General features: G+C 42.8%; 1 protein-coding gene across 2 annotated transcripts in view; it reads left to right on the forward strand.

Moving 5' to 3' along the window:
• Positions 1-682: 682 nt before the first annotated feature.
• slc35b3 (solute carrier family 35 member B3) overlaps positions 683-23,950 on the forward strand; it is a 44,709-nt gene continuing 21,441 nt past the window's right edge. The window contains exons 1-5 of one of the 2 annotated variants that reach the window (XM_078398637.1): positions 683-1,121; positions 1,262-1,383; positions 6,838-6,992; positions 9,355-9,462; positions 20,702-20,799. In XM_078398637.1, coding sequence (XP_078254763.1) covers positions 924-1,121; positions 1,262-1,383; positions 6,838-6,992; positions 9,355-9,462; positions 20,702-20,799 — 681 coding nt within the window. In that variant the 5' untranslated portion in view covers positions 683-923. Of the gene's footprint in view, positions 1,129-1,261; positions 1,384-6,837; positions 6,993-9,354; positions 9,463-20,701; positions 20,800-23,950 lie in introns of both variants that reach the window. The other variant, XM_078398638.1, reaches the window with a different exon arrangement.

Below are 23,950 nucleotides of genomic sequence, written 5' to 3' on the forward strand. Positions count from 1 at the left end.
TGATATGATATGCTGCCCGACCTGCTGAGTTACCCCTGCAATTTGTGTTTATTCAGGTGGAATACAAGGTGGATGGAGTCCCATTGCGTTCATCGAACAAAGAGTCCAGCACAGGAACAAATCCTTCAAGTTCTCATCCGCCTACACATGATCCACACCCTTCCATTCCCAACATACCAATCGCGTTGGCACATCCAGACTGGTTGATACTTCTGCCTGACACGTATTGAAGTTCAAACCGGGCAACTAAATCTCTGGGAACAATTTCTCACCCACGTTCCTCCCACCTACTTAAGTCCCGTGGGCTGAAGAAGATTCCTCACCGAAACATCACCTATCCACATGTTCCCCAGTCAGAGATGCTGCCGGACTCGCTGAGTTACTCCAGCATTTTGTGTATTTCTTTGAGTCCCGCGTATCCCGGCTCTCAGAGCAACCTGTTCTCTCCCTGAACTGTCTATAAGCATAAAAGGCAGCGCATTTAAAAGACAGGAGGATGTCCTGGTTTACCAGACAGCCGAGTGCTGACACGGCCACAACGGGGCGGCGGCAATGCGCAGGCGCATCGGCAGTTTGTGGGGGGGAGGCTGCCTACTGCGTATGCACACCCCCGGCACCGTGCCTGCGCGGGCGCAGTGAGGCCCCGGAGTTCCCTGGGAACGAGCGGAGGGCCAGGGGCGCATGCGCAGTGGGCGGGCCGGCCGGCCGGCAACTTTGCCCGGGTGATGACAGTTGGCCGCCGGTGAGGAAGTGGCTGCGCCGCCAGCCATTGCTGTCCGTGAGGAGGACGGGTGTTCAATGCGTTCACGATGCGGCTGTGAGGCGTTCGCCAAAGGCGGCGAGCTTGGCTTTGTTTCCTTGCGGTTTATTGCGGCGACTCCAAGCCTGAGGCCTGCGGCAGCGAGCGGGCGGGTGCCGACTGGATGGCGGAGATGAACGGCTCCAGGAAGCACATCTCCATTACCGTCCCCGACCAGCCCGACACCATGTCCCCGCACATCAAGTCGGCGGAGGAGCTGCGGGTGATCGGTTTCAACCTGAGCGATTTCACCAGGCCCATGCAGTTCGTCATCTGCGTGATCGGGGTCTTCGTTTTCTATCTCGTCTATGGATATCTGCAGGTCATTGGCAAGTTTAATCTACAATTGCCGCATGTTGTTCCGTACAATCCTGTGCCACGGTGTCACATGTCCGTGCCGATTGCGCCTGTTGCACTGCCCACTGTTGCATTGGCATTAATATCCCTTCTCTTGGTTCCCAGGAGCTCATTTTCTCACTGGAAGGTTTCAAACCCTTCGGGTTGTACCTAACTCTGGTGCAGTTTGCGTTCTATTCCACGTTTGGACTGATCGAGCTTCAATTTACGCAGGACAAGAGGAGGAGGTAATTGATTTGGAGTTGTGCCCCTGTTTGGGTGATCCCCATTGCAGTTTTAATCGGCAGACGTGAAATATTAAAAGTAAACAATAGTCATGTAGAACCACGTTGTTGAGAGTATTAAACCTGTTTGGCGTTTTGTGTAACATGGCAGTTCAAAATATATTCAATCAAACATTTTAATTCCAACACGGACTCGATGAGCCGAATGACGTACTTTCGCGCAGTTATTATTTTTGATTCTGCAACATCCGGTGATTGGATTATGTTCTTACTTAATGCATGGACATCTTTCATATCTATTATGTTTTACATCTATGATGGGTGGTGAATCTGGAATGCACTGCCACAGACGGTGATGGGGGTCATCCAAAGCTTCGCCTGAAATAGTTTCTAGTAGAGTTTATGTCCTAATTATTGTTTAAAAATTCAGTGGGTAAACCAAAATTTCACCGTTTCACACTGGGTAATTTCTGGTAGTTGCATTTGTGGACAATAAACATCATACAGTCATAGAATGATACAGTGTAAACAGGCCCTTCGGCCCAACTTGCCCACACCAGCCAACATGTCCCAGCTACACTAGTCCCACTTGCCTGAGTTTGGTTCATATCCCTCCAAACCTGTCCTATCCATGTACCTGTCTTAACTGTTTCTTAAACATTGGGATAGTCCCAGCCTCAACTCCCTCATCTGGCAGCTTGTTCCATACACCCACCGCCCTTTGTGTGAAAAAGTTACCCCTCAGATTCCTATTAAATCTTTTCCCCTTCACCTTGAACCTATGTCCTCTGGTCTTCAATTCCCCAACTCTTGTCAAGAGATTGTGCATCAATTGCACGTGAAATCCATTTTCAATAAGGTAATGTGCTTGTCATTAAAATTTACAGCAGATAATGACAATTAATTTAATGCACATAAGAATATTGTGAACTAGATGTGTTGTACTGCCTTTTAAAGCATTGAAACAACATTATAGATCACCCCAACACCATAAAAGCCAGATAATGATTGAGATCTCCATTTGCAAGATTCATGAAAAAATGTATTTGGTTCTTGCATTTCTTTCCACAAACGCTGTCTGACTTACTCAATGTTTCCAGCTTTTTCTTTTTTTTATTCCCTTGTAATGCAAAGATATGTCAATACTAACATAGTGTTTTCAATTCATCAATTGCAAGTTCTCACAGCTGCCAGCATTGATCCTGACAGGTGCGATGTCTGCAGCCAGCATTTAATGAGACATGCCACAATACAAGCAATGCTTTTCCAGCCATATTACAGTGCTGATGCTAAATAAATTATTGTTATCATAGGCGTGACAAGTTTTTTAGGCAGTGGCAGATACTATCACAGTACTTTTTAACCCGATACAGTGGACCAGACTGAAGTTGCACCTGAATTGCCTATTGCTTTTGCACTGACTTGGTCAACATTAGGAGAATTACAATTTAGACACAAGTACAATTAGTGGAAGCTCCAGAACAAATTCAAAGCATCTGCCTAAATTAAATCAAAATTGGCTTGGCAATAAGAGGTAGTGGTGGAAGGATGCTTTTCTGCTTGTAAATCTGTGAACAATGGTGCTACTCAAGGATTGGTGCTGGGACTATTAAGTTGATAGCAAGCTTGCAGAAGACATAAAAACTTGTGATGCTGTAGACAGTGAGGTAGGTTGCACAAAGTTAGTCAGATAGGGAGGGGGAAAGGTGCTGGCAAATTGAACTTTATTTCAACAGTTGTGAGGTGATCTGTTTTGGGAAGTCTCACTGGGTTAGACCTGGGGTAGTAAATGGTCATGTCCTAAGGTTGTTGATGAACAGAGGGATTTTGGGTTTAAGTTCCATAGTTTCTTGACAGTGGCAACATGAGATGGGTAGATAAGGCATATGTCACACCTGCTTTCATAGGTTAGGGCACAGAATAGAAAAGTTGGAATGTTATGTTGCAATTTTACAAAACACTGGTTGGACTTCACTTGGAGTATTGTGTACAGCTCTGGTTGCTACACTATAGGAAAGATGTGGTTGTGTTGAAATGAATGCAGGGGAGATTTCGCAAAATACTGCCTGGAATGGAGGATTTTTGTTATGGAAATGATTGAAGGAATTGGACATGTTTTCCTGGAGTGATGGAGGCTGAAGGATGACCTGATAAGACACATTTAAAATGATAAGAGGCATAATCTCAATCTTTTTTTCCACGGTAAGGGTATCGAAAGAAATCGGGCACAAATTTATGGCAGACAAAAAAGGTTTCAAGAGGATTTGAGGGAATTTGTTTTTCAAATGAGTGTGAGTGGAATATACTGCCAAAGGATGCAATGGAATCAGATACAATCGCCACGTTTATGAGACAGTCACTTAAATCACAATCATACATTATTACCCAAGTATGTTTTGCAACATACGAGGAATTTGTTTTGCCATACAGTCATTACCAATTAAAAGCAACAGAACACACAAAATACATTTTAACAAGGACATCCACCACAAGTGACTCCTCCACATTCCTCCCTGTGATGGAAGGCAAAAAAAAGTTCAATCTCTTCCCTTCTTTGTTCTCCCGTGGTTGGGGACCTCGAGCCTTCCGTTGACGGGACGATCTTTTCCCTTTGCCGGCGGTCAGGCCCTCTGTATCGGGGCGAACATGCTCCTGCATCGGGGGGAAATCTCATCTCCCCTGCGCTGGGTGATCTATCCCAGGACAGGGCTGGTCGAAAACCTTCTGTGATTTGGAGCTCCCGACGTCAGTCTCTACTCGAGAGCTGCTTTACAGCGAATGCAGCGCCGGAGACACAGGTTCGATCCTGACTACGGGTGCTGCACTGTAAGGAGTTTGTACGTTCTCCCCGTGACCTGCGTGGGTTTTCTCCGAGATCTTCGGTTTCCTCCCACACTCCAAAGACGTACAGGTATGTAGGTTAATTGGCTGGGTAAATGTAAAAATTGTCCCTAGTGGGTGTAGGATAGTGTTAATGTACGGGGATCACTGGGCGGCACGGACTTGGAGGGCCGAAAAGGCCTGTTTCCGGCTGTAGATATATGATATGATATGATATGAGAGTGCAAGCTCCTCGATGTTGAAGTCCGCAGGTCGTGGTTGGAGCGTCAACCCCAGATAAGGGATCACAGGCTCCGATGGTAAGTCCACACCCTGCGGTGGGGCTCAAAGTCAGTCCCAAGCAAGGCCTCCAGCTCCATGATGTTAGGCCGCAGAGCGACCGGAGATACGATCCGGAAAACAATCGCATCACCAGCAAGGTGAGAGATTGAAAAACAGTTTCCCCCGATCCCCTTCCTCCACCCCCCACATAAAACAAACTAGAGAACATTAACACAAACTTTTAAAACATGCTAAAAATAACAAAAAAGACAAAAAACAGACAGTTGGCGAGGCTGCCATCGCTGACAGTGCCACCCAGTGGTCACTAAATAGGAAATGCGTAACAGAATATTGGCCTGGAGCAAGCTACTGGGATTAGTCTAGATGAGCAAAAAGGTCAGCATGAACATGGTGGGCAAAAAAGCTATTTCTATGCCGTGCAACTCTTCAATTCTTTGACTGTGATCTTCCTGAGTTTTGTTTTGATCAGTTGTAAATGATATGAGGAACAGTCATAGGGGACAGGAATAGAATTAGGCCATTCGGCCCATCAAGTCCACTCCTAAATTCAATCATGGCTGATCTATCTCCCTCTAGACACCATTCCCCTGCCTTCTCCCCTTAACCTCTGACACCTGTACTCAAAGGAAATTGGTAGCATTTTATTTTAAACATTAATTACAGATATTTATATTTGGAAATCCATTGAATTTTGTGTTTATTATTATGTATGCACTTAATTTCTTATAAAGCATCGTTGTGGCCTTGTGGATGTCAGTAGATATATTTTCCTCAAATAACCTAACGAGTCCCTAGGCCAAGACTCCTCAAACAGGGGGAGAAGGCAGTAGGTTCTTCTGACCTGACCAGTGAGAGCATGCAGAGACCTAGCGCAAACAATCATACAGCAACTCAAATTATGCAGGTATCCTTCCATGCACGATCTACCCTCCTGTGGTCTATAAGTCTCCCAAGGGACTTGGAATGTAATTAGAAGCAAAGTACTTAACCAAAGGTCTGTCAAAGAAGTATTTATTACATTTTTTCTCAATTTTCTACATACTATACAGAGTGCTTAAATATAATCTAAATTTGTTAATTTTAATATTCACATTGTTTCAGTTTGGATCAATATTTGCACAAGACTGTTCGCAATTAATTTCAAACATAAATAGGAGCAAGAATAGGTCAACCAGTCCGTTTGAGCCTTCTGTAAGACTCATCAAGATCATGTCTGATTTTCTATCTCAGATATATTTTCTTCAGACAAGAAAAACAACTCCCTGCATCGAGCCCTATCAGAATTTTATTAGTTTCAATGGCATCACCTCGTACTCTCAAACTCTAGAAAACTCAGGTCAAATTTACTCAATCTTGCACAATTTACACAATCTTGCTTCCATGAACAAGTTTAGTGAATCATCCAGGCACTCACAATGCTGAGATTCTCTAGAAGAGAAGACCTAAATACACAAAATTCTAGGTGCAGTCTCACCAAGACCAACATAACGTTTATCTTAATACCTGGCTGCTTGTTAAAAGGACACCTCAGACCCTTTTGAACATCAGCATTTCTTATTTTGTCACCATTTAAATATAATTTACACCATGTCCTCTTTATTTGCAGGAGCACAGAGTTCCGATTGATACATAAAATTTCAAATTCAGTAAGATCACTGGTAATTGCACCTCCATAGATATAACAAACTCATTAAGTCAGGACAAGCACTGCAAACCCTGGCCCTGGTTGCATGGTCAGTCCACTCTCTGGTCCGTATTTCCAATCAGCACTTTACACTCCAGTTCTAACTCAACCTCTGGAGCCCAGTTCTGGACACATCAGCCCGCATTCTGGATCCCGGCTCCATCTATGCTTCTGATGCAGACCCGGGACCAATCTCACAACATAGATGCCCTTTAGTGCCTTTGGAGCAAATTTTAAATTATATCCGAGTTTGAACATGGAAATGTGCAGTTCAGATCTAGTAAGTTAGCAGATAACAGGGACATAGTGTTCTTGCAATTAGAAAGAAGACATTGGACTTGATTCAAACCTAAAAAGCGATTGTGAAAAAAAATGGAAACAAAAACTTTGAATATGGTCCAATGAGGATGAACCTAAAATAAACAGAATGCAAAAGATAATATTTTATGATTAAGTGTGATTTATGTATTTGCAGATTAGAATTTTTTACTGAAGCATTTTTAATTAAAGTCTAAGTGAACTGAAAATTACTATGGGATGACATTGTTCTTTTCCTTTACTGTAATATTTAAACATGTTAAGCAATGGTTACATGTTATGGTTTACAAACAAAGCATATAAAGTACCAGAATGTGTGCCTTATTTTACAGAATCCCTTGGAAAACGTATATGCTCATAGCATTTCTAACAGTGGGAACGATGGGTTTGTCAAATACCTCGCTGGGTTATCTGAATTATCCAACTCAAGTAATCTTTAAATGCTGCAAGCTGATTCCTGTAATGATAGGAGGAGTCTTCATACAAGGTACACAAAAGAGTTGTAAATTCTAAAATATTACAGTTCCCCAAATGCAATGTTATCTGAGAACTTTTGTTATCTTTTGAGTTTTAGTCTGAAACAATTCTCACAAACATGTCTCCAGTTTACACCAGTGGAGAGTAAACTATTTTAACACATTCTTGTGAATGTGGCCTTAGCAATTCTTTGCAAGCCTTTTAATTAAAATATCAATGAATGTAGATATTTGTCAGATTAGTGGAGTTAATAGTCAATTTATGCTTACCACTATGAAACAACTCCTCTTGGATTTTAGAACCTCTCACAGCAAGTAAAATATAAAATATATGGTGGGCCTTCATTTTAAATTTACACTGAAGTCTGCTAGTTAAATAGATGAGTATTGTGAGGTGTTTTTTACAGACAATGGACAATAGGTGCAGGAGTAGGCCATTCGACCTTCAAGCCAGCACTGCCATTCACTGTGATCATGGCTGATCATCCACAATCAATACCCTGTTCCTGCCTTGACTTCGCTATCCCTTGACTTCGCTATCTTTAAGAGCTCTATCTAACTCTCTCTTGAAAGCATCCAGAGAATTCCACAGATTCACAACTCTGAGTGTAAAAGTTTTTCCTCATGGCCTACCCCTTATTCTTAAACTGAGGCCCCTGGTTCTGGACTCCCCCAACATCAGGAACATGTTTCCTGCCTCTAGCGTGTCCAATCCCTTAATAATCTTATATATTTCAATAAGATCCCCTCTCATCCTTCTAGATTTGAATATTACACATAATTAAGACAGCCCTTCATCTTATCACGTCCATGCCAGCTTTTATGCCCATCAATACTAATAATATTTGCCCACTTTAGAATTGCATCCTTCTATGCCTTCCACATGCCTGTCTAAATTTCTTGCGAATACCAACTTCTATTTGACACAACCACAAGTGAGTTTCAGATATCGACAACTTCCTGCATAAAAAAAAGACTTGCCCCTTTAAAATCCCTGTTAAAACTCCTTCCTCTCAGCTTTAACCTGTGCCCTCACACTGATATCCCTAGCAAGAGGAAAAAAAGATTCTGATTATTTACCCTACTTATGCCTCATATGATTCTATATGCCTCATAATCTTATGTACCTGAAGCACATTACCTAGCAGCCTCCTGATATCCAGGGGAAACAAACCCAGTATAACCAGTCCCTCCCCATAACTAAAGTCCTCTAATCCTGGCAACGTTCTTTCCTTTGCACTTTTATATCTGATGGTTAAGTAAGAATGGGGTAAATGAGACAGTGCAGGTTAACATACAAGCCTCAGGAGATGAGTTACTATTATGAAAGCTGATAATGAGAATGTTGGAGAATGTGGGTGGAAGTTGGAGCTGAAAGTAAGCAGTCTTTATTATGAAAACATCATGATCTAAATATTCATCATGGGTTGAAACTTTGCTAGCCCGTTGCCAAGACTGATTATTCAAAAGAACAAGTGAGCTTGAAGCAATATGCACATGTTTCACAAAATACTTCCTGGACAATAAAGTCATAAAAAAATATAGTTATTGAGATTAATGCAGCAAGGTCTGCAAGTAACATTGAGTTAAATGATCGGGAGTTACATGTTGGCAAGATGCCAGTAAAAGAGTGGAAAGATGCAACAGTTTTTAAAACTGTTTCTATCCACTTTTCCATTGATATATATTCTATATATTTTAAGCTGGATAACACTTTACATACAATTAAAGTATCAATAGTTCATTAGTGCTTTATTTATCACATATGCAACTGCACAATGAAATTCTTTTTGCATATGTTACACATGTGGGCGCCACCAGTTTTGGCGCCCTCATTCAAAGTCCATTTGGCCCACACCCTCGGTGTGTGGGGCAGTTCCTGCGAACCAATGTCCTTCTCTCCATGTCTGGCCATCTTTCTGTCCTAGTGGCGCCTCCTACAGCCTACCTTGAAAGCGCTGGAAGCATTACCCCGGTTCTAACTCCTACCGGCCCTTGCTCCTCGTGTCTGACTTCTCCAGCTCCTTCCTGGTTACATCGTTCGCCAAGTCTTCGGGCAGGTTCCTGGTCCTGTGAATGAAGCTTCGGACGGGTTGCCAGTCCCGCTGACCGACGAGCTTTTGGGCAAGGTCCCAACGAGCTGATATATGGGGGAAATGTTACAAAGGTGTGGTTAAAAGTTGTTAGTATTTTTAAATAGGCTGTACGAACAATTATTTTTCAAACTGATCCTTATCTCACATACTTTGTTTGTGTACTTATTAGATATTGGTTTTGTTACGTTTATGATTAGAAGAATTTTTGTTATATAAAACAATGCACCAATGTACATTTCCTCTGTGATCTGTGTAACCTGTTATTTCACTCTAACAGGAAAACGCTACAATTTCACAGATATATCCGCTGCACTTTGCATGAGTTTTGGTCTGATTTGGTTCACTTTGGCTGATAGCAAAGTGGCACCTAGTTTCAATTTGGCAGGTAAGGCATGTTGAAAAAATACTTTTATTAATTACTTGACTCTTGCTGTTCTTTATCACTTCTGAATATATTTTCCCTCCAGGGTGCCATAACATTTGATATTTAATAGTTGTGAACCTGTGTACAAAACCACTTGGGTCTAATTTAATTCATTTATATTTAAAGTAGCATCTTTTGAACTTTCATGCTATTGATGAAAACCTTGAATTCCTTTAACTGTCCAATTCTCATTATATGTATTTATCTATCATTATATAAATTTTAAAACTACTGTTTTAAATTCAACGTGGAATATGATACATATTCAAAGCAGTGATATGTGAACATTTTTTATCATATAAACAAAATTAGAGTACAATTAAGGCATGTAATAATTAATTTTCATGCAGAAGGTGTAAATGTTTTCTTTAATCCACATTTTCGATTGAAAAAACAAGCCAATTTATTATTGACTGAACCTTCCTGGTTGCTCCCTGGAATTGGAGATTATTCATGTAAACTGTTTTGATATACTGAGTATTAAGTTTCATATGGTGAATACACGAGGTCAAGTGCCTTAGGGCAGATAAAGTGGCTGACAGTCACTTCAGAGACTAAATTTACTTTCCGAACATATATTCGCAACTATTTTTTGTATCTCCGGGCACACAAAATAATACAGAAGCACCTGGCTTTTCACTGACCAGCAGTTTCCTTGGAGGAGTAAAATGTCTTGACATTCATATAATCTTGGCTAAATCTCATTTGTTCTGGACAATTTTGCCTTGAGAAGCAAAATTCTGTCTTCAAAGTGCAGTGGTGAAATAATAATGAAGTAAAAGTAGCCTTCTAGACAAAAGTCAGTTGAAGCAATCGAAACTGGTTAAACTAATGGGTTAGGGAATTGCAGTCACCCAGTGGCCATGAGCACGACTCTGTAATGGCTTCTCCTGGAATTCGACACAAGACTTATTGGGGCAGAAGCCCTTGTCTTTTGATAGACAATAGATAATAGGTGCAGGAGTAGGCCATTCGGCCCTTCGAGCCAGCACCACCATTCAATGTGATCATGGCTGATCATTCTCAATCAGTACCCCGTTCCTGCCTTCTCCCCATACCCCCTGACTCCGCTATCCTTAAGAGCTCTATGCTCTCTCTTGAATGCATTCAGATAATTGGCCTCCACTGCCTTCTGAGGCAGAGAATTCCACAGATTCACAACTCTGACTGAAAAAGTTTTTCCTCATCTCCATTCTAAATGGCCTATCCCTTATTCTTAAACTGTGGCCCCTTGTTCTGTATTCCCCCAACATTGGGAACATGTTTCCTGCCTCTAACGTGTCCAACTCCTTAATAATCTTATACGTTTTGATAAGATCCCCTCTCATCCTTCTAAATTCCAGTGTATACAAGCCTAGTCGCTCCAGTCTTTCAACATATGACAGTCCCGCCATACCGGGAATTAACCTAGTAAATCTACGCTGCACGCCCTCAATAGCAAGAATATCCTTCCTCAAATTTGGAGACCAAAACTGCACACAGTACTCCAGGTGCGGTCTCACTAGGGCCCTGTACAACTGCAGAAGGACCTCTTTGCTCCTATACTCAACTCCTCTTGTTATGAAGGCCAACATTCCATTGGCTTTTTTCACTACCTGCTGTACCTGCATGCTTCCTTTCAGTGACTGATGCACTAGGACACCCAGATCTCGTTGTACGTCCCCTTTTCCTAACTTGATACCATTCAGATAATACTCTGCCTTCCTATTCTTACCACCAAAGTGGATAACCTCACAGTTATCCACATTAAACTGCATCTGCCATGCATCCGCCCACTCACACAACCTGTCCAAGTCACCCTGCAACCTCATAGCATCTTCCTCACAGTTCACACTACCACCCAGCTTTGCATCATCTACAAATTTGCTAATGGTACTTTTAATCCCTTCATCCAAGTCATTGATGTATATTGTAAATAGCTGCGGTCCCAGCACCGGGCCCTGCGGTACCCCACTAGTTACTGCCTGCCATTCTGAAAGGGACCCATTTATCCCCACTCTTTGCTTTCTGTCTGTCAACCAATTTTATATCCATGTCAGTACCCTACCTCCAATACCATGTGCTCTAGAACCTTGTCGAAGGCTTTCTGAAAGTCGAGGTACACCACATCCACCGGCTCTCCCCTGTCAATTTTCCTAGTTACATCCTCAAAGAATTCCAGAAGATTAGTCAAGCATGATTTCCCCTTCGTAAATTCATGCTGACTCAGAACGATCCTGTTACTACTATCCAAATGCTCCGCAATTTCATCTTTTATAATTGACTCCAGCATCTTCCCCACCACTTTTTTCGGGGCTATTGATCATCCAGCTCATCATCACATTGGGCGGTATTGGAAGTTCAATTGTTGTTTATCCCATTCCTCATTTCCTTTCAGAATGTCTGTTATGTACAAGGTCATCTTTATCTACCTTCTAATGAACAATTCAATGGTTCTGATTTATACTTGGCTCATTGGTTCTGATGCCTTGCATTGACTGAAACTTACATTCTATGCTTTGCTTTTGAACAACTGTTCAACCGTGAGTGCGATGTGGTTTTCATCACTGCGATGTGGCTAATATCCCCAAATTTGGCACCTTTTTCAAGGACAGCTCATCTTCAATTCATTTTGCCTATTTTTTTAAAATTCTACTTACCTCTTCCCAAGCCAACAACATAAAATATAATTCTGCCCCTTTTGCCTCTGCAATGAGTACTGTCATCCTGGTTAATTTAATTTCCCCTTCAGCCATAACTTCGCTGTCCGCCCTTCATGTAAATTCAATTACCAATGCTCATGGCTAGTGACTCAACCTTGTCATTGAATCATACAGCATGGAAACAGGCCCTTCAGCCCAACTTATCCATATCAATCACAATATGCAACCTAAACCAGCCACATTTGGCCCATATCCCTCCAAAACCTTTCCTATCCATAAGGTCCAACTGTGCCTTCCCTTGTTTCCCTTGCCCTTCATTTCCCACTTCCTTGTACCTCTTGCCCCATCCTCTTCTCTAAAATAGTGTTTCTTTTACAATTTGGAATCAGCTTCTTCCTCACTGACTCTTGAGTTTCAGTTATGAATTCCAACCCTCAACTCAAGGTATATGTTTTCTGAAGCCCTGTGTAATGGCAGTTTCTATACCTTCTCAAAGTCCAACTTCGATAGCCATTACTGCTCGGGGATATGGTGGAGATATAACTTACGCACACACCACACTCTCAGATAGCAAAAACAATCTTCCAAATGCTGTTTCTTGATTAATTGGTCTTTATTAAAATAGCACAAATCAAAAGAATAATTCATAGCTTATTCTTATCAACTGTTTCCTCATTAAACAACACTACCGTGTGGTAAAAAAACTGTTTCCTCTCCATCCTCCAAGACTAAACTGACCACCAATCTCTGTGGCCACGCTAGCCTCAGATGTAGACGTGCCCATCTTCATATCAAATCCCACCTTACAAAGTACAGACAAATAGAAACACAAAATATTAAACATGGCCATAATATAATAACAGTAACTAATTTAAGCGTAAATAGCTCCTACACCCTGAATATATCATCTCTGCTTTACCCACCAATATATTTCCATGCATATCTTTCCTTCTACTCCCAACCTTGAATCTGTTAATCTTGGCTTCCAGAATGAAAATGTACCACTTCAGAATTACAATATCAGTTCACATTCTCTGATATTAACCATGGTACAAATGTCCTGTTGGCCTTACTTCATTAATTGAAACCTATAGTTTGAAATGTCCTACCTAAATTCCTCCCTGTTACATTTCTACCTTTTTCTTTATCACCACCTTTAAAGCCTGCTTCTTTCACTGAGCTGCTGGATATCTTTTGCTTTTTCTATCATTTCTGTCAGACTATAATTCTAGGAAAAGACTTTGAATGTTTTTCTTATTCTCCATTTTTCACATTGTGCCATGAATTTAAAACCAATAAACTGCAAATGTTGAAAATCTGGAACAAAAAGGAAAATGTGTAAGAAGGAACTGCAGATGCTGGTTTAAATCGAAGGTAGATACAAAATGCTGGAGTAACTCAGCGAGGCAGGCAGCAGCTCTGGAGAGAAGGAATGGGTGACGTTTCAGGCCGAGACCCTTCTTCAGACTGAACCTCATCGAAGAGAGGAGGGGAACCTCTTCAAGGTAGACATACCTTGAGATTTTGCAGTGGAACAGACAAAATGTGTTGGAAGGAACTGCAGATGCTGGTTTAAATCGAAGATAGATACAAAATGCTGGTTTGAAGATGGGTCTTGACCCGAAACGTCTCCCATTCCTTCTCTCCAGAGAAGCTACCTGTCCCGCTGAATTACTCCAGCATTTTGTGTCTATATAAAGGAAAATGTTGGGAATACTCACCAGGTCAGGCTATATCTGTGAAAAGAGAACTCGTTAATATATCATGTACATGGGGCCTTTCATCAGTACTGGCAAAATGAGAAAGTAAGCAGGTTTTAAATACGGAAAGAAATGCACGGAATGTAAAGAACGATAGGAATATCTGTAACAGGGTGGAAATCTAGAGAATCCAGGTAACACAAATGCCATCCAAGAGATGATGATGAGAACTGATCTGATTGGAGGAGTATATGTAGAGGGCGAGGATAGAAGTGTGAAAACAAATAACTGTTACTGCAACTGTGAGACGCGATATACACCATTAACAGAAAATCTGAAATATTAGTGAACTCTGGAAATGCACAACAGATCAGATAGCATCAGTAAAGAGAGAAAAACTAAGTTAATGCTAGGATACGTTACGATACGATTGAACTTTATTCCAGGAGGGAAATTGATCTGCCAACAGTCATAAAAACACAAAATACATGAAACATGAAATTAAAATGACGTGGAAAGGATTGGGAATGCGGAAAGATTGGGGAGAGGGGGTGGAACGAGTCTATTGTTGAAGGTACTCCTCAGGTTGACCATTGTGTCATGGAGGGGGTGAGCTGTATTGACCAAGATGCTCTGCAGTTTGAGGACCATCCTCCCCTCCAAGACCACCTCCCATGAATCCAACTCTGCCCCCAAGACGGAGCCAACCTTCCTGATGAGTTTGTTGATCTTATTGGCGTCCGCAGCTTTTGCCCTGCTGCCCCAGCAAACAGCAGCGAAGAAGATGGCACTGGCTACCACCTATTGGTAGAACATCTGCAGCATTTTACTGCAGACGTTGAAGGAGCAGAGCCTTCTCAAAAAGTACAGCTGGCTCTGTCCCTTCTTGTACAGGGCCTCAGCGTTCCTGGACCAGTCCAGTTTACTGTCCATGTACACTCCAAGGTACTCCCTGGGAAACTGCACATCCACACCATTGATGGAGACAGGGAACAGGGGTGTTTCTCTCCAACTGAAGTCCACCACCAACTCCCTAGTCTTGTTGGTGTTGAGCTGCAGGTGATTCAGCCCACACCACTCAACAAACACCTCTTTATTCAGCTTCCCTCCCCTCACTGATGCATCCCACAATTGCAGAGTCATCTGAAAACTTCTGCAGGTGGCAGGAGACGGAGTTATATCTGAAGTCTGAGGTGTAGATGGTAAACAGGAAGGGAGAGAGGACCATCCCCTGTGGGGCCCCTGTGTTTCTCACCACCATGTCCAAGACATGTGGTGTAGCCTGACATTTTGTGGTCGTCTAGTCAGGTTGTTGGTGATCCAGGACACCAATGGAACATCCACCCGCATCTTCGTCAGTTTGCTCCCTAGCAGTGCAGGCCGGATGGTGTTAAAAGCACTGGAGAAGTAAAAAAACATGACTCACTGTGCTTCCCGGCTTATCCAGGTGAGCATAGGAACAATGGAGCAGGTGGATGATGGCGTCCCCAACCCCCATCTTTGTTTGTTAAGCGAACTGCACCTGGACAACCTTGCATTAGAACTGGTTTCTTTGAACACAAACTGGAATGGTGGGTTGTCTGAAATTACTGAATTCATTATTAAGTTCAGAGGTCTGCAACATGCCATGGTAGAAGATGATTTGCTGTTCTGTGGGCTTTGTTGGAGCAGTGTAAGGAATGTAAGATGGGGAGGTCAGAGTGGAGGTGAAATAGGGGATTAAACTACAAGCAGCTGTAATCCAGGGTCAATTTGGTGGGCCGAATGGAGGTGTTCTGCAAGGCAGTCTCCCAATCAGTATTGGAAGAAGTGCAAATGAAACACTGCTTTATCTTGGAAGGACTTTTCAGATGCCTGGAGGATGGACAGGGAATAGATGAAAGAGTGAATGTTACATCATGGGAAGGTGCCTTGAGAAGAACATTGGATATTGGCAGATATTGACAATGGGAGCCCAGGGACAAGGCCAACATAGTGGCACCGCAATTGGAAATGCTGCCTCACAGCTCTAGGGACCTGAGTTTAATCCTAATTCAGTGCAGTATATGTAGATTTTGCATGGTGATGCTTTGCATATTCTGTGGAGATGATGGTAGATAAATTGGCTGCTGAATCAAAAGTGGTTGTGGGCAGGGGTAGGCAAGTAGGGGAGGGAGGAAGGCAAGAAGGGCAGGCAGGAGTTTGAAGGCCATGAAAAAATTGAATTGCCAGACTACAGGGAAGTAGGGAGGGAAGAATGGCACTGTTAAAATTGAGCTGAACAGCTGCTTTCTATGTTGTAATAAGTAGCACGTGTTTCCTTATGACATATAAGGAGGCCATTTCAGTCCATGGAGTCTAGGTCAACTGATGGAACAAACCCATTCCTCCACTAATTTTACCTATAATCTATTCTCCCATTAACTCTGTCCAGCTTCTAACTGCACATGAGGGACAATTTGCAATGGCCGGTAATAGACAATAGAAAATAGGTGCAGGAGAAGGCCATTCGGCCCTACGAGCCAGCACCGCCATTCAATGTGATCATGGCTGATCATTTTCAATCAGTACCCCGTTCCTGCCTTCTCCCCATACCCCCTGACTCCGCTATCCTTAAGAGCTCTATCTAGCTCTCTCTTGAATGTATTCAGAGAATTGGCCTCCACTGCCCTCTGAGGCAGAGAATTCCACAGATTCACAACTCTCTGACTAAAAAAGTTTTTCCTCATCTCTGTTCTAAATGGCCTACCCCTTATTCTTAAACTGTGGCCTTACTACTTTGCACCTCTTTCGGATGTTGGAGGGAACCGACTAGTTACAATGAGAACATCATCAGAAGTGAACATTAAACTCGAGTCAGAACAAAATGCTGGAGTAACTTGAGTCCTTGGAGTAGCGAGGCCGCTGATCTGTGCCATCCTAACTGTGCCACACAGACTTTCCCTTTTCCCTGCTGCTAAAAATACGTACTTTTACTGAAGAAAAAGGTCATTAATCTGAAACTAGCTCTGTTTTATTACAGATGCTTATTGAATTGCTGAGTATCTCCAAAAACCTCTATTATTCTTAACCATGAATAAACACAAGCTGATTTTGATGTTTACCACCTATAAATGCAAGTTTTTTCCATGGATACGAAAACTATATCATTTTTAACCTTGTTTGTTCTTAAATCTCCACAGCCACAGATTACTTAACTATTTGCAGGCAATTTGGGCTGATCAAGTGTTGCTGTAGAAATTCTAAGCAGCAAAACATTATAAAATGTGTTTTAAACATACTGAAATAGAAACATAGAAAATAGGTGCAGGAGGAGGCCATTTGGCCCTTGAGCCAGCACCACCATTCATCGTGATCATGGCTGATCATCTACAACCAGTAACCTGTGTCTGCCTTCTCCCCTTATCCCTTGATTCCACTAGCCCCTAGAGCTCTATCTAACTCTCTTAAATTCATCCAGTGAATTGTCCTCCACTGCCTTCTGTGGCAGAGAATTCCACAAATTCACAACTCTCTGGGTGATAAAGTTTCTTCTCACCCCTCAGTTTTAAATGGCCTCCCCTTTATTCTTAGACTGTGTCCCCTGGTTCTGGACTCCCCAACATTGGGAACATTTTTCCTGCTTCTAGCTTGTCTAGTCCTTTTATAATTTTAGCTTTCTTCACTGTCTGCTGTACCTGCACGCTTACTTCCAGTGACTGGTGTACAAGGACACCAAGATCTCGTTGCACTTCCCCTTTCCCTAATCTGACACCATTGAGATAATAATCTGCCTCCTTATTTTTGCCGCTAAAATGGATAACTTCACATTTATCTACATTATACTGCATCTGCCATGCATCTACCCACTCACTCAACCTGTCCAAGTCAGCCTGCAACCTCCTAACATCCTCTTTGCAGTTCACACTGCTTTGTGTCATCTGCAAACTTGCTAGTGCTACTTCTAATTCCATCATCCAAATCATTAATATATATTGTAAATAGTTGTGTCCCCAGCACCGAGCCTTGCGGCACTCCACTCTCCACTGCCTGCCATTCTGGAAAGGACCCATTTATTCCTACTCTTTGCTTCCTGTCTGCCAACCAATTCTCTATCTATGTCAATACCCTACCCCCAATACCATGTGCTCTAATTTTGCTCACCAACCTCCCGTGTGGTACCTTATCAAAGGCTTTCTGAAAGTCTAGATAGACTACATCCACTGGCTCTCCTTCATCCATTTTACTCGTCACATCCTCAAATAATTCCAGAAGATTAGTCAAGCATGATTTCCCTTTCATAAATCCATGCTGACTTGGACTTATCCTTTTACTGCTATCCAAATGCACCGTTATTACCTGTTTAATAATTGACTCTAGCATCTTCCCCACCACCGATGTCAGGCTAACTGGTCTATAATTCCCCGTTTTCTCTCTTGCCCCTTTCTTGAAAAGTGGGATAACATTAGCTACCCTCCAATCCACCGGAACTGATCCTGAATCTATTGAACATTGGAAAATGATCACCAATGCGTCCACGATTTCTTGAGCCACCTCCTTGAGTACCCTGGGATGCAGACCATCAGGCCCTGGGGATTTATCAGCCTTCAGTCCCATCAGTCTACCCAATACTATTTCTCTTTATTCACAAAATGCTGGAGTAACTCAGCAGGTCAGGCAGCATCTCGGGAGAGAAGGAATGGGTGACGTTTCGGGTCGAGACCCTTCTTCAGACTCAATACTATTTCTCGCCTAGTGCAAATTTCTTTCAGTTCCTCTGTCTCCCTTGATCCTCAGTCCACTAGTACATCTGGGAGATTGTGTCTTCCTTAGTGAAGACAGATCCGAAGTACCTGTTCAACTCTTCCGCCATTTCCTTGTTACCCATAATAATTTCACCCGTTTCTGCCTTCAAGGGACCTACCTTTGTCTTTACTAATCTTTTTCTCTTAACATACCTAAAGAAGCTTTTACTGTCCTTCTTTATATTCTTGGCCAGCTTCGCTTCGTACCTCATCTTTTCAGCCCGTATTGCCCTTTTTGCTATCTTCTTTTGTCCTTTGAACGTTGCCCACTCCTCTGGCTTCCTGCTACTCCTTGCTATCTTATACATCTTTTAGTTTTATTCCATCTCTAACTTCCCTTGTCAGCCACGGTTGCCTCTTACTCCCCTTAGAATCTTTCTTCCTCTTTGGGATGAAATGATCCTGCATCTTCTGGATTATGCCCAGAAATTCCTGCCATTGCTGTTCCACCGTCATTCCTGCTAGGATCCCTTTCTATTCGACCTTGGCCAGCTCCTCTCTCATGCCTTCATAGTCCCCTTTGTTCAACTGCAACACCGACATTTCTGATTTAACCTTCTCCCTCTCAAATTGCAGATTAAAACTAATCATATTATGGTCACTACCTCCAAGCGGTTCCTTTACCTTGAGTTCCCTTATTAAATCTGGTTCATTGGACAACACTAAATCCAGAATTGCCTTCTCCCTGGTAGGCTCCAGTACAAGCTGCTCTAAGAACCCATCTCGGAGGCACTCTACAAACTTCCTTTCTTGGGGTCCAGAACCAACCTGATTTTCCCAGTCTACCTGCATATTGAAATCCCCCATAACTACAGTATCATTACCTTTGTTACATGCCAATTTTAGCTCCTGCTGCAGCTTTCACCTTATATCCAGGCTATTGTTTGGGGGTCTGTAGATAACTCCCATTAGTGTCTTGTTACCTTTATAATTCCTCAACTCTATCCACAGTGACTCTACATCGTCAGTCCCAATGTCAACCCTCGTAAGGGACTGAATTCCATCCCTCACCAACAGAGCTACCCCACCTCCTCTGCCCACCTGCTATAGGACGTATAACCCTGAATATTCATTTCCCAGTCCTCATCCTTCTGCAGCCACGTCTCTGTAATCCCCACAATGTCATTCCTACCAATCTCTAACTGAACCTCAAGCTCATCCACATTACTTCTTATACTTCGCGCATTCATATATAGTATTTTTAACCCTTTGTTCATCTCAGCTTCCACATCGAGTCCTATTTCACTTGGCCATTCTCTCCTAATGCTTCGTGAGCTTTCTGTCCCATTAATTGTTGGGTGTTTCTTAATTATTCCTATACTCTCTTTCCCTTTAACTCCATCCTTGTCTATCCCATTTGAAACACCCCGCCCCACTATTAAGTTTAAAACCACCCGTGTAGCAGTGGCAAATCTGCCTGCCAGAATGCTGGTCCCCCGCCTGTTGAGGTGCAACCCGTCCCATTTGTACAATCCACCCTTACCCCAAAACAGATCCCAGTGGTCTAAGAATCTAAATCCCTGCCCCCTGCACCAGCTCCTCAGCCACACATTCAAGTCCCGTATCTCCCTGTTCCTGCCCTCACCAGCACGAGGAACTGGAAGCAAACCAGAGATAACCACCCTGGAGGTCCTGCTTTTCAGCCTTCTTCCGAGCTCTCTAATGTCACACTGCAGAATCTCTTTCCTCTTCTTCCCAACATCGTTTGTGCCGACATGCACTACCACCTCCGGCTGCTCACCTTCACCCTTGAGGATGCACTGCATTCAGTCCGTGATGTCCTGGATCCTGGCACCAGGGAGGCAACACATCATCCTTGAATCCCACTTGTTGCCGCAGAAACCCCTGTCCGTACCTCTCACGATTGAGTCCCCTACTACCACGGATCTACCTGATGTCAGTCTCTTCGGCTTTGGTTCAGCCTCGCAGACTGATATTTACAGAATCAATGTTTTGAGATGTTCACATTTTCTACAGTCACTGCAAACTGCATTGCAGACTTAATCAAGTATTTCTTTCTCTTTAATAACATAAATTAAAAGACAAACATTGTTTCTTATGCTTACGGTCATTTAAAAAAATCTGTGTCCTTTAGGAATAACACTTATCTCAATGGCACTCTGTGCAGATGCAGCTATTGGAAATGTACAAGAGAAAGCAATGAAATTGCATAATGGCTCAAATTCAGAAATGGTAGGTAACTTTAATTACTAACTGGTTGTCCTGTTATTTCAGTAGCTTTGTAACAGCATTACAGAGCACATCCTTCTCACATTATTGAAAGATTATTAAATAATCTATGTTCTGCATGCTCTGCATTTTGTATTTAGATCAAGATGGTGCTTTGAAGTTGAAGCATCCAGTGTGGTTGGATTTTAAAATTGAATTACTGCAATGCATTCTATTTCAAGTTTTTTCTACAGATAATTTTATTTTCATGCACAATTCAATATGAACATATTGAATATAATATTGAACAGAATATGAAAAGTTATTTTTCTGTGAAGGTTAATCACTAGACTAGGTTTGGCGTGAATAGATGTCACAATAATGGGAGTGGAGTAAGAAATTGTCCATAGGGTACAGAGAGAACTAGACACGCTTGGAAAGAACATTGTCTGCAGTAATATTCTTTGATAGGGTAGAGCACTGTGCAGTTCAGGCTGCCACACTGTAGGAATGATTCGCTTATCATGAAGAGAGTGCAGAAGAGCTTCACCAGAATGTTGCCTTGGTTGGCGACTTTAGTAATGAGAAGAGATTAAATAGGCTGGACTTGCTTTCTCTGGAGCAAAAGAGGCTGAGGGGGTGACCTGATAGAAGGATATAAGATGATGAGAGGTATAGAAAGGATAGATAAACAAAATCTTTTTCCCCATGGTAGAGGTATCAAAAACAGGAAGGCATAGTTTTAAAGTGAGCAATTGAAGATTTAAAGACGATTCGAGAAGTAATTTTTTTGCACAGAGTAGTTGATATCTGAAACACGCTGTCAGAGGAGGTGGTGAAATCAGATACAATTACTACGTAAATGAGGCATTTTGATGACACGAATTAGCATGGCATTGAAGTATGTGGGCAAGTGAGATGAGTATGGAGGCAGTTAAGATTTATTCAGGCAGTTAAGATTTATGCCACCAAAGTGCCAGACAAACACCAGGGGAGAATAAATGTTTACCCTTGTCATTTGTTGACAATACCAGATTCCCCATTATCAATGTCCTGCGTCAGCAAAATCGATCATCGCTCATCAGAACAGTATTAATCTAAAATGTTAAGGAAGGAACTGCAGATGCTGGTTATAACTGAAAAAATACATAAAATGCTGGAGTAACTCAGCTGGACAGGCAGCATTCGAGATGTTACCCTAGCATTTTGTGGTCTACAATTTAAAATGTTAACTCTGTTTCTCTCTCTGATGTGCTGAATATCTCCAACATTTTCTGGTGTTATTTCATATAAATATTGTGGCTAAAACAGCAAGTCAATGGGGTGTCACAAAATGCTGGAGTAACTCAGCGGGTCAGGCAGCATCTCTGGAGAGAAGGAATGGGTGACGTTTCAGGTTGAGACCCTTCTTCAGATTGATGTCAGAGGGGACGGGACAAAGAAAGGATATAGGTGATAATAATAATAATAATAATAATGCATTTTATTTATATAGCGCTTTTCATATACTCAAGGACGCTTTACAGAGATTTTGAGAACATAGGGAAATTAATAAATAGATAAATAAGTAAATAAATAAATGAACAGAGAAAGGAGACAGAAGGTGAGGTGACCTTCAGTGGCTGAAGGCAGTACTGAACAGGTGAGACTTCAGTGATGTTTTGAATGTGGTGAGTGTGGAGGAGTCTCTAACGGTTTGGGGTTGTGAGTTCCATAGGATGGGAGCAGCGATGGAGAAAGCCCTGTCCCCCCAGGATCTGAGTTTGGTCCGGATGTGGGGGGATAGGAGATTGGCAGCGGCAGAGCGGAGGGTGCAGGTGGGAGTGTGCCTGTGGAGGAGGTCGGTCAGGTAGGATGGGGCCAGGTTATGGAGGGCTTTGTATGTTATGAGGAGGATTTTGTACTGGATTCTCTGGGGGATGGGGAGCCAGTGGAGTTTATAAAGGACGGGGGTGATATGGTCACGGATCGAGGTGTGTGTGAGTAGACGGGCAGCCGAGTTTTGAATGTATTGAAGTTTATTGATGATTTTTGAGGGTGCGCCATAGAGGAGGCTGTTGCAGTAGATAGGAAGACAATGGGAGAACTGGGAAGAGAGGGACAGAGCTATCTAAAGTTAGAGAAGTCAATGTTCACACCGCTGGACTGTAAGCTGCCCAAGCGAAATATGAGGTGCTGTTCCTCCAATTTGCAGTGGGCCTCACTATGACACTGGAGGAGGCCCATGACAGAAAGGTCAGACTGGGAGTGGGAGGGGGAGTTGAAGTGTTCAGCCACCAGGAGATCAGGTTGGTTAAGGCGAACTGAGCGAAGGTGTTGAGCGAAACGATCGCCGAGCCTGTGTTTAGTCTCGTCGATGTAGAGAAGTTGACATCTGGAACAGCGGATACAATAGATGAGGTTGGAGGAGGTGCAGGTGAACCTCTGTCTCACCTGGAAAGACTATTTGGGTCCTTGGATAAAGTCGAGGGGGGAGGTAAAGGGACAGGTGTTGCATCTCCTGCGGTTGCACGGGAAAGTGCCTGGGGAGGGGGTGGTTTGGGTAAGAAGGGACGAGTGGACCAGGGAGTTTCGGAGGGAACAGTTTCTGGAAAGCAAAAAGGGGAGGAGATGGGAAGATGTGGCTAGTAGTGGGATCCCGTTGAAGGTGACGGAAGTTATGGAGGATAATTTGTTGTATATGCTGGCTGATGGGGTGGAAGGTGAGGACAAGGGGGACTCTATCCTTGTTATGAATGGGGGGAGGGGGAGTAAGAGCGGAGCTGCGGGATATAGAGGCCCTAGTGAGAGCCTCGTCTATAATGGAAGAGGGGAAGCCCTGTTTCCTAAAGAATGAGGAGATCTCTGATGCCCTAGTGTGAAACACCTCATCCTGAGCGCATATGCGGCATAGACGGAGGAATTGGGAGTAGGGGATAGACTTTTTGCAGGAGACACGGTGGGGAAGAAGTGTAGTCCAGATAGCTGTGGGAGTCAGTGGGTTTGTAGTAGATGTCGGTCACTAGTCTGTCTCCTGTGATGGAGATGGTGAGATCCAGAAACGGTAGGGAGATGTCGGAGATGGTCCAAGTATATTTAAGAGCAGGGTGGAAATTAGTTGTGAAATGTGTGAAGTCAGTGAGTTCTGCATGGGTACAAGAGGTAGCAGCAATGCAGTCGTCAATGTAGCGGAGGA

This window comes from Rhinoraja longicauda, chromosome 4 (assembly GCF_053455715.1).
Source record: "Rhinoraja longicauda isolate Sanriku21f chromosome 4, sRhiLon1.1, whole genome shotgun sequence".
Lineage (NCBI taxonomy): Eukaryota > Metazoa > Chordata > Chondrichthyes > Rajiformes > Arhynchobatidae > Rhinoraja > Rhinoraja longicauda.